The sequence below is a fragment of the Cyclopterus lumpus genome, chromosome 20 (genome assembly GCF_009769545.1).
Source record: "Cyclopterus lumpus isolate fCycLum1 chromosome 20, fCycLum1.pri, whole genome shotgun sequence".
NCBI lineage: Eukaryota > Metazoa > Chordata > Actinopteri > Perciformes > Cyclopteridae > Cyclopterus > Cyclopterus lumpus.
Genome location: NC_046985.1, coordinates 14624073 through 14639845, shown reverse-complemented (window position 1 = coordinate 14639845; position 15773 = coordinate 14624073). Strand labels below are relative to the sequence as shown.

The 15773-nt window shown below is 41.7% G+C and overlaps 1 protein-coding gene across 4 annotated transcripts; it reads right to left on the bottom strand.

The window, feature by feature from the left end:
- Positions 1 to 403: 403 nt before the first annotated feature.
- On the bottom strand, positions 404 to 14839 carry snx16 (sorting nexin 16). 4 transcript variants are annotated; one of them, XM_034560229.1, is made up of 9 exons: positions 14653 to 14796; positions 12839 to 13371; positions 12468 to 12554; positions 10615 to 10763; positions 10353 to 10422; positions 9509 to 9645; positions 7622 to 7738; positions 5841 to 5883; positions 404 to 3727 (listed from the first exon to the last, which is right to left on the bottom strand). In XM_034560229.1, the coding sequence occupies exons 2-8, from the start codon at positions 13223 to 13225 to the stop codon at positions 5865 to 5867; spliced, it is 966 nt and encodes a 321-aa protein (XP_034416120.1). In that variant the 5' UTR covers positions 13226 to 13371; positions 14653 to 14796; the 3' UTR covers positions 404 to 3727; positions 5841 to 5864. The 4 variants fall into 4 exon arrangements, 3 of the variants coding, with proteins under 3 accessions (XP_034416120.1, XP_034416121.1, XP_034416119.1); XM_034560230.1 differs by having other exon boundaries at positions 5846 to 5883; XR_004611726.1 differs by having other exon boundaries at positions 3639 to 3727; positions 5815 to 5883.
- Between the last annotated feature and the right edge of the window lie 934 nt (positions 14840 to 15773).

Below are 15773 nucleotides of genomic sequence, written 5' to 3'. Positions count from 1 at the left end.
CTCTAAATGACAGTGTATTTAACATTACAGTCGCTGCCTTCCTCATCATCATCATCATCCCGCTGAGAGAACAAAAGAACAGCTGGATGGAAAAAAAAAAACTGTGAAAAGCCACATTGTGAAATCAAATCCCTGCAATTTGTGCCGGGGAAGCCATGGAGTTACGAGCATATACTCGTCAAGTTGTTTTGTTACGGCTAAAAAGATACTATGTCGGCAATGAAAGAAGATATTTCCGTGATAAGAATTTATTACATTTTGAAAGCATTACACTTATAAAATGGGCCTTACAGTAATTGTAAGTTATTAGACCTGACAGTTTATTTCACTCAATCACAAACTACTACGCCGATTTCATGAAAGCAGACTTTAAATAGGAAGAAACATACACGTGTAGTCAATAGATCATTCCACGTTTAATGGGTGAATTCAATATTTCGTTCTGATAAACATCTCTGCTGTAACATTTGTTGCAGTGTCCACAGCATTCATTTCGGACCAGACTTCTCAGTGAAATACCCCCCTTTAAATCCAGGACATTAAGAGTGACACCAATTGTTATTCATTTAAGCCTTTCATAGTGCAACTATAGGTGTATATGTGTAACAAAGACTTCATATTAATTCATGTAACATTACAAAAACAAGTCTGTTCAATCTATTCCAAGCAACCGCCTACACATGTGGGTCATTTCAAAGATTATTTCCATCAGGAGGAACAAAGTTGAATTGTTTCATGTTCTGCACAAATCTATAAAGCTATTTAAACACATCAAAAGAAAAGTTAGGTGAACGATGTTCAAGGCACTTAGAATTACGCGTGAAGGGAATTTACAGAAAACAAAACTCATGTACATTAATCACATATTGACACATCAGATCCAGTTGGGACTCAAGACAGATTCAGTGGTTGAAAAGGCAAGTTTCTGTCTCAAAACCAATGAAGTAGTACAAACCATATCCTAGCAAACATTATGGGTTGCCATTCATCCATAAAGTGCATCACATGACCCGTTTTCCAGGTCGAGTTTGAGACGATTCAATAGAGCTGTGGTTGTTCTCCACTTCATTAACTCGTCATCAAAGAGTGAAACCACTGCACTTCAAGTGTTTTTATATGGCTTTAGGACATGCAAATGATGCGTTAATCAACCACCGGACCCGACCCGCATATAACCATGCATTATAGTCACACAATTATCAAGACTCTGGTCCGACTCGAGTGCCGCTGCTTGCAGTGTGCGTCTGTGTGTTTGAGAGCGTTCTTAAAATCTAGTATACTCTTGGTAGTTTCTCAAGATTATCAACCCAAGATGTAAAAGGTCAGTTCATCCAGGCTGTACAAACTGTTCTCACCCCACTCTCACAGAAATCTAGCAGTGCAGATAGTTTTGGTTTTATGTGCAGAGGTCACAGTTACTCATGATGTTACTCACAGATGGCCCCATTAAGAGGGATTATGGTCCGGTAGATGGTGGTTCCAATTGATAACCGTCGTGGATAATCAGTGGATTACTGTTGAGTTTCTCATGTCATTTTTCAGTACTGTGGGCACCTCAAAACACATTTCCATTTACCTAATTTGTATCAAGATAGAGGCAGACATCTTAGAAGTGGATATCTTAGAAGATCCTGAATACAGAATTCAAAGCATATCAATTGCCTCCATACTGCTCTCAACATGGAGATGGCTGAGCCTGCGGCTAGCAGCTAACGGTGTAATGAGCACAGACGTTGCATACAACGGCGCCAGTGCTGAGAGAGCCAACAGTGTTTACCTCAAGGGGAACGCGGCATTATCAGCGGTAATATGAGCGCAATGCAAAGCGGCCATGACCTAAGACAGTGGTGAATCAAAAGAGGGACTGTCGTAGTGACTCAGTGTCTGCCAACCGTGTTAACTGATGACTTTCAGCCAAATCCCTCCTTGGTTATTCGTCACTTACTAGCATGGTTGGTGTAGATAATAAACAGATTAGTATATATTTTAAATTGATTAAAGCTAAACTGAAGGCTATTACAAGGACATTAGGTTAGCCTGGTTAGATCAGCTAACGCTATGTTTCACAATAGTTGGCGGATTGATCTAATTTCTAGACAGTGTCTTAAGCACACTAACCTTTGCTACGCCAGCTAAGCAGTGTTCACTTGTTTCACCATGTTAGACTAACATTGGGCAGCTGATAAGTGCAGGTTGTCAAGAATCTCTTAAAAGTAGAACATTTTACACTTCCGAGGACAGCTTGCATGCAAGAGGCACCACCGTAGGAATGGTGACGTGTTCACTTCCAGTATTTCCCGGTGTTGTGTGTCTTTAGATCGCAAATAGCTTTCGGTCGCTATATTAATGCTCTGAATCCAGTTTATAGAACCTTCAAAATCTTCAGCAGATATGACCAAAACTATCTGCATAGCCACACACCAGTAGGGGTAAGTAGAATCTTTTTGTTTCGTTTAACGGCTGAACTAACCCCACAGCGATACCCTTGTTACAACATCTCGGTTGACCTTGAGGAAACTGATACAGGTCCAGGCTCAGTCTACTCTAATAACAGGCAAGGTGCCAGAAGAGGTTTAGTGTTGTAAATATGTATGGACTCTCCGTAAATTGGCATACACAATGTCTAAAAGCAAACTGATGCATGTGCCAGGGGAATGATATAAAAGAGTACATTATCTCTCTCTCTCCAACATTACAGAATGTATCTCTGGTCTCTCGCAGGACTTTAGTTTACCACAAATCTTCCATGGCACTGCAACATTGGGGAGTCAATGCTTTTAGACGCAAAATGAAAAACCAATGAAGCATCTCAAGGCCAGTCGATAGTCTCAATGGGAGTCAATGGCAGTACAAAGCAATAACATGGAAGTACCTGCTAACATAAAGTTATCAATCCTCTGTCATACCCACCTGGTTACTGATGCATATCCTGAGACATATAATCTATCCAGAATGTTCTGTTTATTTCTATAATCACATGGGAGTATTGATTTTCTGGTTTGAGAGAAGGGCCTCTTGTCACAAGTGATGAGCCATAATGCACGTCTGCAGAAATGATGATGGTTCGGGTTGTCTGTAGATTGTCATTTTTTATTTTTTGGTCAGGAAGCCATGCTTTTGTGAGCATGATCAAGTTGATTCAGACTAGCAGCCGCTGTATGAGGTTCAAAAGCAAATGGGGACGATTGACAAATCCCCACAGTTTAAGACAGATCAACTTAGTTGGAGGTTTAAATAACTGTAGCCATGTAATTCAAGATATTGTTTAAATCTTGTACATGTTGTACGAGGTCTTCAGGATACCTCCTGTAGGGGCCAGACAACATATCCCATGACCCATCATCGTATTGTGGAAAATAAGTGAAACAGGCTGTTGCAGAATAAAACTGTTCCCTTTTAACATATCACAGATCTTGAGATTAATGCTGCTTCAGATCCATCTATAAGACTGAAGGTAAAACAGCAGTAAAATGTGGAAAGTGAAAAGAGGAAATCTGAGTTGTGATAAGAGGAAGGACTGATAAGGTAAACAAGGTCAAAAAACCACAGAGACTATGGAATAGCACTTGGAGGGAAAAAGGTGGAAAAGAGGGGTACCAGTGTCCATTGTTAATGTTCCAGCTTTTGGTGGTTAAGCTGAGTGACCTCAATGACCGGAGGAGAGGTGCTGAGTGGCGGACCACACCAACAGGCAGAGGATTGCACCAGCTGGACCTCACATGTGCCACTAGAGATAGAGAGGTCACACAAGAGGAAGCACATTCAGCAACTGACCTTTATAACTCGAATGAAATGCAACTTGAGAGCTGCACACCTCAGACAACATAAAGCCAGACAGACTGAGAGGATCGAACAGGACATGTACAGTAGAGGAGAGCTGCTAATGTCGCTCATCTTAGGAGCCATCCTTGTGGAAGGGGACACATACCGTTGGGACATGTGATTAATGCCACAACAACCGCCAGTTACAGGTCCACTGAAAACACAGCAGGAAGACAGGTTTTTATCACGGATCCTCTTTCATCTCACACTGCATGACAGATAATGGGGAGACGTCTGGATACAGAACGGCACACAATTTATGAGCAGCCCTTTGTGGAATACATTGCTACCAGGCGTTCTTCAAGATTTAATGCTGTAGATTATTTTGTAGTTTTCAAACTTTTAAACAGACACAGGTCAGTGTTACACAGGCAGAATGGAGTAGGGTTTTGTCGGTTGCGGTTTGAGGACAAGCGGGTAGAAGCCAACCCCAGATTCAATCTCGTTTTGGAGCGAGCTTTATCCGCTTGGCTTTTCGCCGTGCTTATTTCAATTTTTTTTCCCCGGTGGTGTGTCCGCCATTTTCACAACAGAAATCCCCAACAGTACAACATAAGAAAAGCCAGAAAGTGTGCAGGCTCTCTACAGATGCAGATACTACAACACACTTGTAATGGGTCATCATAAGTGATGATTGAGAGAGCTTGTGTTTGGATGAGTCTATACATGCCCCCCTCCCGCTCGCACCCCCTCATTCTGCCTTAAACTGATTTCCCCTGCATGTCATGTCACCAGAAGAGGAAGAGGAAGGAGCAAGACCTGAAATCAAACAATCTACAATGCCCATATAGTGAGCATACATCACCGTGTGAAAGAGAAGTGTGTGTTAGTCAAATATGATGCAGGGGAGCAGAGTGGCACGGCCAAAAGGTTTACAGAGCACAGAACACTGCAGTACGATGGAAACACACCACGGTTGGGAACAACTCAAAAAGGACAAACAATTCAAAAAGGGGAAATACTACTAAAAACGTCCCTTTTCTTAAGTGTCTATTTTAGAATTAACTTTGTGGCCTGAAACTCGGTTCTCGTAAAGAACAAGAACCTTCAAGCTTTGGAGTAAACACACATCTTTCTTACAAGTTTCGCTTTCACAAGGCCAGCGAAGTTTAAAGGGGACATTTTTGGCATAATAAATGTGGACGTCAAATTTGTGTTGATTGTAAATGTAGACAACTGAAGCAATACATTCCTCAATACATGTTATATAGAGCCAGAGAGCAGAGTTTGCATCCTTTGATGCAACAGCAACGTAGTTGGATGCATAGTTTACTGAAATACGAGTGTAGAGGATGTTATGACGGGGACACTGAGCGTGTGTGTGTGTGTCTGTGTGTCTGTGTGTGTGTGTGTGTGTGTGTGGGGGGGGGGTGGAGTATACGAGGGAGTAAAGTGGTGTGAGAGTGTAATGAGTAAAGAGAGTGTTTAGCAGTGCAGATATCAAGTGAGTGTACAGTAGGGTTTGCAATGTGTGCTCAAAAATGTCTGCAGGCCAACAGCAGCTTCCTGTGTCTTGGTACTTAGAGGCACCGTTAGACAGAAGCTCGAACGCGATGCATCCTGGTACATGTAGGCTTTACCACTCTGCGAGGAGAAATCAGCTTTCTCTGTCAATATAGTACATACTGAGGAATGAATTGCTTGAATTGACGACATTTACCATGAACACCGATTGGGATATCCACATTGTTTACTGAATTAGGTGCAATAAAAGTGAACTGACTCCAACCGTGATAAACATCCTCACTGAAAATACATAAAAGATAGGTATATATTGGAAAATGTTATTACAATGCTCACATGTCATAGATATGGCCAGTGTGGCTATTAGGAACAATAACAGCAACACTTAACTGCACATATGGCATACGAGCATGGTATTAAGACAAGATGTGAAAAATAATAGAAACCACGGAAATGTCTAGTTAACAATGGGATGCACATGACTGAGAAGAAGAAGAGGACAAGACAGAATGCCCGTGAGGTGTTAACCTGAGCTGGTATCCAGTATAAAGTACCTCACACGTTATGGGACTCTTTTTTCAGATTGGGGCAGCACTGCTGTGAAATGTGAAGGGCGAAAAAACACAAGAAGGGAAGGGGAACATTTTTTAAAAAGCACACTAACAGGTGTGATTATGGTGAAAATAATAATAATGGTAATCATATTTTCACTTTCAAATTAATGATATATTTGCAGACGTACATGCCAGTGAATCATTTCTTTAAAAGGACAGCTCAGAGACCGGTGTGTCTACCTAGCCATGTGCAAAGGTTTGGCTGTCATTTGGGCCTGAAATTTATGAATATTACTGGAAATGATCACCGATATCTGGGCCTCATGTGGGAATAAAGAAAATAAGCCAATGGGCAATACAAAACATAAAGTAACCATTATAAGGCTTTATAATGGATTTGTTTCTCCGTAGTAATGGGGGCTAATTTCTGGTACGGATTAATAAATCAATGCAGTGCAAAAAAAGGAAACTTATAGTTAATGATTAATCAAAAGAATTGTGATTGGATTAGTGTTTCATTTTTAAGTGGAACTTTTGACGGGTGCATCTGAAAGTTTAACAGGAGTATTCTCAGATCAAATTACAGAATTTCTTTGGAGGACTTTAACTTGTGGTGCAGTATTTAGTCCATTGTGGCATTGCTACCTTTGCTTAGGAAATTAGAATACTTTTCCAACTATAGGTAGAAGCAGAGCAGAGGGTTTAAATGCATCTGTCTTCTTGTGTCTATTTCCTCCTCTTTAATTTGATTAGGTAGTAGAGACTGAGGCAAGAAAAGTCCACACTGCTTAGGACTGGCCAATCAAGTTCACTACGGTATTCAACAAGCCATGGTCTTATTTAACTGAAGGAAGATCCATGCGTTTGTTTAGACATGCTTTACTTCATCAGTCAGAAGCCTCCAGCTTTTTCAATCTGCTCCCGTTTACCACGTTAATTTGTCGCTGGTGCAAACTCAACCTCCATCTATTTCAAATGAACTGCTTCCCGTGATGAATGGGGCATAAACCCTTTACTTCCCTGAAAGGCTTAGCCTGGAAACATCTTCAGGAATAGCAGCAGCTTAACACTAAGAAACACAAGTGCAACAGTAGAATTCACCAGAAAATGATTTACACTCATTGCGTCCTCATAGTCGCTGTAGTTACTGTACGTGTGTGAAATGGAAGAAAAAGGACTTGAAACTTAAGTCATGTGAGGAAAACACAAGAGAATTGGGAGACGTGGCCTTTGAAGGCATAGGTATCAGTGCACGGATGCTCCATAGGATGATTGATGCAACGTTAACCAATCAAACTTACCCTCGACTCCTGAGCCCCTTCCGAAAGCATTAGACATTACATTACATTACATTACATTACATTACATTACATGTCATTTAGCTGACGCTTTTATCCAAAGTGACTTACAATCATGTTACATTCATACACTGTAGACACAGCTACAGGGAACAATTCAGGGTTAAGTGTCTTGCTCAAGGACACATCGACTAGGGCGGGGATTGAACCGCCAACCCCCTGATTGAAAGACGGACCTGCTAACCACTGACCCACAGTCGCCCTAGACATTGTATTTTGTCACAAAAAAAAACACCAAATGGGAAATATCCCTCAGAAATAATGTGCTCGGTGTAATAGAACCAATTGTAGAATGGGATTGTGGGATTTACTTGAGAATGGTGAGAGTTGTGTTTGCGCTCTACGTTTGTGGAATTGCTGGTGCTGAACCTGCACAGCTCATTCACTACTGCGTGTGGTGTGTTGTGTGTGTGTGTGTGTTACCCGGTGTCGTCAAGCACATCCTGATCCGCCTCTGCAGCGGACGACTCCACATCTGCACTGCTCTCGCTGCCCTGAGCTAACAGACCACACAGGGACTCGGGGCTCACACATTCGCCACTGGGACAGAGAGAGACACACACACAGAACCAGGTTGTTACAACATAATGCTATTTCAGAACTTGCCTGTGCACCTTAATTACCACCGCTTTCTGCCAAAGAAGCAGCATGTAGCGGACGTCCACCGAGAGATTATAAAACTGAAGTGTCTATAATCTGAACTAATAAACTTCTTTCAGGAACTGCTCTCACAACACATAAGCCAATAAGTGGCTAGACTCACAATTAACCATGTGCCTGGAGAAACTCAAGATGGGACTTTTACACTTTGTTAACCATGGCACTCAAACCGTTACAGCTGACCTACAAACTTTTATGACCCTACATTTGAGATTTTTTTCAATCATTCGCATTCCGGGGGACATAAAGAGCATCCAATTTTTAATTTAAAGAAACTGTAACATGATTTTCTAGGCCTAGTCGTAGAAAGTCCCTGTATTTTATCTATATTAAAACATCTACATTTATAAAGGTTATGTGTAGTTAACTTACTGACAGCCAAATCTGTTTACAATTGTTGTAGTTTCCCTCCATATAAATTGGATGTTTCAATTACTCTGCCTGCAAGTATTATCTCAACCACAGCTCAGGACAACAGAGGGGGGGAAGGAATGCCCGTCCCCCCCACCCTATGACCCCTGCTGCTACGAAAGAGGGGGATAAGAGAGAGATGGAGACGAGGAAGACTGGTTCCAGCCAAACCTCAACGAAAAAGATGATCAGGTTCCAAAGATATCAGAGAAAGAAAGTGTGCGATTCAACAAACTACGTATCATCCAACTGGATGCAGACGTCCAAAGAGAACCTCACACTGCCCATCAGAGAGGTGAAACAATACCTTTTCCAGAAGTAAATGAGTTTAATGTTCTTCGGCCAAATACATTTAAGTCACATGATAAAATAATCTTCGATAGAAATATCTCAGACCTAAAGAGCTGTGCCGTGGTGTTTCATAAACTCAACTGCTGAACTATAAATAATTTTAATGAAATGATACTATTTAACTTATTATACAAGTATAAAACATCAAACGATGGATTTAAGTGATGAGTCACTGATTCTACCTGGTCACATGTAACCCTTTTCATTTAGTTGTGGTTCATTGTTATTTATTCTACTCTTCATCCTATTCTTTATTCATTCCCTCTATTTTTTTTTTTTTTTTAATCACGTATTCATTTATTTTTTGTTCAGTAATTCAGTTATGTAGTTAATCAAATAAATATGTTATTTAAAAAAGTTTACATAAAATATGTCCCTGTACACCTTAAGAAAAACTCAGAAGCAACCGTGAGATTAGGAATTAATTGATTAATATCAAATTGGGAAGTTTTCCCAAAATTGAATGGTGTCCAAAAATGTAATCTTGTGTTAATTTGTGTTTGTCAAACTAAATGGTGGCTTATAGCTTCAGTAGATAACCATCATTATTTGATACAAATGTATGGGTTTATAAATCATAATTGAATTATAAAAAAAGAGTTGTAAATGTATATTAATACTTAATTTATATATATATTCAATCTCGTATTATTATTAATATAATAATATAATATAATAATATATTAATAATTCTGTATTAAATCTGCTACTAGCCACAATGCTACAAGCACATGGTGCGATCCACGTGTGTCGTTTTTTGCATTTTGTAATTTGCTAAAACCCTGATTCCCATTTTCTGTGTGTGTGTGTGTGTGTGTGTGTGTGTGTGTGTGTGTGTGTGTGTGCGTGTGTGTGTGCGCGTGTGTCTACTACAGTATGTCTACTGACTTGATATGCTTCTCCAGTAGCAGGATGGCTTGCTCCCTCTCCTGCAACCTCCTCTTCAGAGAGGCGATCTCCTTCTGCTTCTCCAGCAGCTCCTTCTGGAGACGATAGTTGCTCTCTTCCAGAGTCTCACAGAATGCCTGGAGGAAGGCAGCGACAAAGAAAAAAAGCAGAGAAAATATTTGGCAAATGAAACATGTTTATTGCCTGCTGTGATGAGTCAGCACCTGCCGTCGACGTCAAGTCACTTCTTATGACATCCCTTGGAAAATGTAAAACAATTGCTTAAATACAATCTCCATATGGTACCTGAAGTTTGGCTCTGACTTTAAGATGACACTCATACAATACTTTATTTTGAGTACTTTGTATTTAATGTAGTCTTAAGACACACAGAGGAAATGAGACATCCATCTCAAACAGTGAGAGAGGGAGAAAAGTGGTGATAGGTCAGTCCTAATAGCTCAGACAGTGAAAACACTGATGACAGCAGAAATGAATATGGCAACAAATATATATAACAGGCCACTTTTGAAGAGCTCTCAGGGAAACAACTTTTGTTTATACCTTTCTATTTCCAAAGCTTCTGAACTGCAGTTAGGCGTTTCTTTTCATATCTAATAGAAATTTTTAAAAATGTGGCAGGCCTCGTAAATATCGAGGAGCCTAAAGAAAAAGGTGTGAACTTTAGATACTTGAGAGTTTTTCTAAGACATGGCCGGTTCTCAAAGCTACCGTATTAAATGTTCAATACTCAGCCCTACTAAAATGACCTCTTTAAAAAGGCCTTGAAAGAAGACGGAAAGCAGCACAAACACACATACAGCACATGCGCATGCACACTTACTCTGCTCTCCTCCAGACTATCAAAAGGCCCGGGGGGGTCATCCAGACACAGAAACTCTCTCACTGCCAGGCTGTCAAGGAGAACAAATGAGGTGACGTGAGTGAGTGTGTGTGCGTGTTCGGTGTGCTCAGCTCAGTAATACGATGAAAAAAAACTGGGGGAAAAAAGTAAGAGATTATCAGTTATCGGGTAACCACATAGTTTACACAAAAAGGCTAAATATTCTATTTTAACATAATGTATGCAAAATCATGTCACATACCAGTTGGCGATGTCCTTGTGTGCCACCAGGTTTTGCAAAAAAGCCTGTAGTCCCAACAGTCTGTCTTCCAGGAAGTCGCTGTCGTAGTTGTCTTTGAACCACCGCTTGGGAGGAAGCGAGAGGCGGAAGCCGGGGAACATCTCCTTCAGCTAGAAGACACGCAAACACATATGACATGATCTCCAACAGTTGGTTACGGCAGTTGTAGTCGAAGAACACTTTTCGGTTAAAGACAATATGAGGTTATGGAAATAGAGTGGCAAAGAGAAAGAGTACCTGCTGCTGCTCCCTGAATTGCTCCCACTGCACTTCTGCATTACATGCTTTGGTCAATTAACTAATGAAGGCTGCTGTCCTCCAATCTGTTTCCCTCCCTAAATAACCACCTTCTAAGGGCATCCCAACGACACACAGGTTCAAATTGGATACAAACTTTTGATCCAAGGTCACATTTCATTCACAATTATGTCTCAGATAAAAGTATGATCATATACTTCAAATGACATTAGATTGGTTGGAATTTCGAGTTCCACGATTCAAGTCGTATGTCATACGCAAAACAATCACAGTGTCAAACAGAGGAGGAGAAATCACATCATTACACCAAAATGTTAGGAAAATGGAGGCGGTACGCGTCCGCCGACCAGTCAAGTTGCAGTTTACATCCATGTTTGTCACTTTTTCGTTTGTAATTCCATTAGACATTTTTTTTATGAAATTGCCATATTTAGAATATGAATTCTTTACGACTTTTCTTTATGAGTTACGACCAAAAACATGTTTTGACTATCAACCGCCAAAATCTAACCACCGCGCCTGCCGCGGAGGCATTTTAACTGTGGAGCAACATGCGTCAATGCCTCTGGAGATCCCTGGAGTAAATTACATTGGTACGGCACAGTCTCCTCGCGTTCACCGTTCCCAGTCTGGAGAGCTGAGAGAGAAAGATGTGCATTGCCTCTTTTGATAACCCTTGCATCAAGCCCCGCCTCCTTCAGAGATGTGACCCACACAAACCAGACGACTTCTGAAAGTACCGCTCAGTGTAGGTGCAAGGTTTGACATGAAAACTCAAACTTACTCACAATACTAGTATAAATTAACTCAATCCCAAAAAATAACCCTTAATAAGAACCAGGGTGGACCAACAACTTTGGTTGATGGATGCACCTGATGGTAAAACATTTCCAGCCATTTGAATGTATGAACAATGAGGCCTCACATAATTACAGTATGTGGACCATTTATCATGGACCTTACACCTCTGCCTTTTGCGGGGAAAGCTAGATGAATAGTAGAGAAGGATGCCCCCGCCCCCCCCCCTCTAACCTCTAACTCCTAACTAGGGTGATGTTGTTTACTGTGGTTCCATTCTTCTTGCCTGGGGTTACTGATTTTGTGCATTTCAGTTATATAGATTTAATCAGTATTTTACAAGCCTATAAAAATAAGTTGTTCTTGTTTGTTGCATCCATTTAGCGTCATCTTTTTGCTGTTGCGGGCTCTTGTTATTCATACAGTATTATCACATGGCATCAAATCCCTTTCTGCTGGCAATATTTCCCCCTTTTGTAATCTGTGACAAAATGGTCCATCCCGAAACCACGAGAGACCTGTTCCCTAGTTGGCTCTGGCCTGTTGGCTATTTGGGAACAGAAGGCGTCTTTGTGTAGCTGTAATCACTTCTACAGTGCACTTAAAAACAAAAGAAAGTATGCTGAAAGCAATTCTTTCAAAAACAGCGTCCGCAAGAAAAGGATCACTAAATGAAGCTTCAGTTCGGCCACAGATATGGGACCGGCCGTCCTTTGCACACAAACGTGCATATGTACATACAACACACTCAAACACACCTTGTCGTTGAGTCTGGAGAAGTCTGTGTACCTTCTGAAAACAACCCAGTTCTCATCTGGAGTCTTCCTGACCAGGACCTTGAATACCTGCAGCAGAGACAAGACAACCCATGTGAACTTAAAGCCACGTTTACAACAAAAGATTGATCCAATTAATGAATGTCTGTGTCCTAAGTAATTGTTGACATTTGAACTTTAATCTCTAGTATTCTTCATGCAGTGTGGTTGCCCGGCCCCTTTAAACTACATGTCAATGTGGGCTAATTAGCATAGCATTTCAAATGTAATCAGAGCACTTAGCTGGAGAGTTGTGTGACAAATAGACACGATCAAAAAGGTTGTCATGACTAGCCAATTTTCTGCTTCCATACCGTGAACTTGGCCCTCTCCTCCATGACCTCATACCCCAGCACAGTGGGGGTAATGGGCCTCTCCTCGGCTTGCTGGTGCCCAACCGGATCCGATATGGAGCGTGGACAGCTGGAGTACTCTATGGAGGGCTCCAGAGCCCCATTCACCCTGGCCAGTGTCACAGGGCTGAGGAGGGGTGGGGGTGTCCTGCTCCGACTGCCTCTGTCAATGCCGCGGGATTGCCGCCGGGAATCCAATCCTACGCATCCTCTTCCGTGGTCCTCCCCGGCCAAGGCACCGGAGACGCTGCCTAGCGATGAAGCTCGCTGTGGCCGCCTGAGCTTGCTGCTACCTGCTGACAGGGCTCTGTCCATCGGCATGGGGACAGGCACAAAGGGTGATGCCATCTTTCTGAGCTTTGTCCTCCTGCCCCGCCACAGCAGTAGTCAACAAGGCTCTTTGCTCTGACTGTGCCTTGCTACAGAGGTGCTGTGCAACGATGAAGTGAAGCAGCAACGCTCACCCTGAGGGGGCTGACAACGACTCTGAGCACCTTGTACAAAAAAAGAAGAGAATAAACTGTATTTATTTTATTCATCATGATCACAATTTACTATGAGCCTCCCTTCAAAAACAGGTTGCAAGGATGAGATCCTCAGATGTCCTTTAAACTTCCACCAATGTGGCAGAATCAGTCAGCAAACATTAAGCTTTAATAAGGGTGCCAGACTGTAAGGGCAGATTAATTATTGACATGAGGCACATATCCTTCATAATTTATGGATTTGTGCATTATTTGTAAAATGCATAATGGAAAAAAAGGCATGGGAAGATCTATAGATACTTATAGTGAGTCAGATCCTCCTGCCACCTGCATGCAGATGTTGATTTCTGCTCAGCCTGTGAGTATTAATTCAGCATCAGTGGAGCTCAGAGAGCCCAGCGCCTCTGTGTGATTATCTTAATTACACCTTAATAATACACATTCCCTTAGATGTTACAGGATGCTCGAATACACATGGTCATGTAAATGTAAGCATTACAGAATAAAAGCACAGGGAATGAATTGGTTAGTTACGTTACCAAAATAAAACTGATGCTATTTACTGCTTTACTCTACATCAAAGTTGGTTGACAACAAACCCAGTGGCTAGCAAATACCCTGCTTATGCTTATTCTGTTTAAGTCGAGCGGCCAAGGACGCAGCCTCGCGTTTGGGAGGCAAAGTTAGCGCGCGAGCTAACCTGACAGCGATAGATGGCGTCCTGGTCCTGAGCAGAACGAACTTCATTAACTAAATGCGCCAGTGAGTGCAACGTTGCCCTGCTTCGCTGTTCAGGCACAACAGGTAGATACATTTGAAATTGCAGTTAAGCAAGGCAATATAGTAAATACTAAATAGGACAGTAACCACCAAGCTAAATATTTGTTTAATTATCTGAATTTCAGTCACTGCAATAGCCGCAGCTACCGTTAGCTAACGTTAGGCATAGTGGCTATTCACATCGACCCAAACAAAGTAGGTTTACGACAATTTGGTCAAGATAAGAGCTGCTTATAATATTAGTTCTCATGCCGAATGGAGTAGCATTTCCTAATAGTTTGTCGAACGTTGCCCCCTACTTTCTACAAGGTATTGTGACAATAATACACAAGAAACGCTAAAACGACAAGAATGCTGGACGGAGTTTGGCGTGTGCTCCATACCACTGAAAGTCCCTTGGATTCAAGGCTTATCACATTACCCTCAAGTTAGCTAGCTAGTACGCCAGGACTGGGCAGCCTTTTGTGGACAAAGCTAAGGTGACGCAGGATGACAACGAAGTTCGCTTACCAGGACGTCCCCAGTATCCGTCCCCTTCAGAAAATCATTTTCTTTCTGCATAAACAGCCCGGTGTCTGGTTGTTCTTGTTGCTGTTATTCCACTGCACTATCTCCACCCCTGTGCTGTTCATGTTAGCTCGGTTGAATTCAGACCCCGGCAGTTGCAGTGCGCCCAGATAGCCAGGTGGGGGCGCTGTAGTACACATCATATTGAACCGCAGTGTACTGGGTGTAATTCAGCAGCGGTTATCCAATGGGAACAATATTGGCAGTAGAGGAAGCGGTGAATATCAAACTAAAATCCTGTAGCATGGAAGATACGATTATGCAGAACATTCTAAGCAAGTGGAGACCTGCAGTATGACTTCACTCCTTTGCACATCTTCAACCCCAGGACTCTCTCATTCTACTTTTGCCAAAGCTACTCACTACATTTTTTAGACGGAACAAATTGTATCGATACATCTCTAAATACAAACACCACAACCATAAACTTATGTATGAGCATACAAAAAAAGCTGGTGCAAGCCTGATATTTTGTGGGCCACAGGTGAATCATGCCCAACATTATATGAGAAATTAACATTTTTGGAAATTTCTCCAAATATCTCATTAGAAACTGCACGTGTCGTCAGCATCTCAAATTTACTTTCCCTTTCCAGCCTTTAACAAAGAACAATTTGAATTATATTCTGTGATGCCACAGCATCAGCACCTGCATTGATAGCAGGACTTATGAGCTCTGAACACAAATGTGCATTTTAAAAACTGCATTTAAATCCAGTTTGAATTGCGTGATACATTTCATTATTCACAGTGCAGCTGATCATAAATGTGTGAATAAGATTTCTATAGTGATATTTCTGAAGACTATTGCTTTACAATTGTAGTCCGTACCTTGTCTTCATCTCAGCACCAACCCTCAATCCATCCATCCCTTTGCACCATCGACAGCTGCAGCCGGAGACATTATGTTTTTGGTTCGTTGACCCGTCTGTCATGACTCATGGCTGTCTCGCCTCGGGGTAAATTCTTCCATACCATTCTCGTGAACGCAACACCTCAGGTACGCCTTGAGGACATTTTTGTCCATAACTCCAGAGTTCATAGGCTAAACATGACAATTCCAC

Excerpts from the sequence above, each read along its gene's own strand:
- snx16 (XM_034560228.1), bottom strand. The coding sequence starts at position 13,225 with ATGGCATCACCCTTTGTGCCTGTCCCCATGCCGATGGACAGAGCCCTG. Across the intron at positions 12,555-12,838 it reads AGGAGAGGGCCAAGTTCACG|GTATTCAAGGTCCTGGTCAG; the intron begins GTATGGAAGCAG and ends TCTCTGCTGCAG. Across the intron at positions 9,646-10,352 it reads ATAGTCTGGAGGAGAGCAGA|GCATTCTGTGAGACTCTGGA; the intron begins GTAAGTGTGCAT and ends GCCTTCCTCCAG.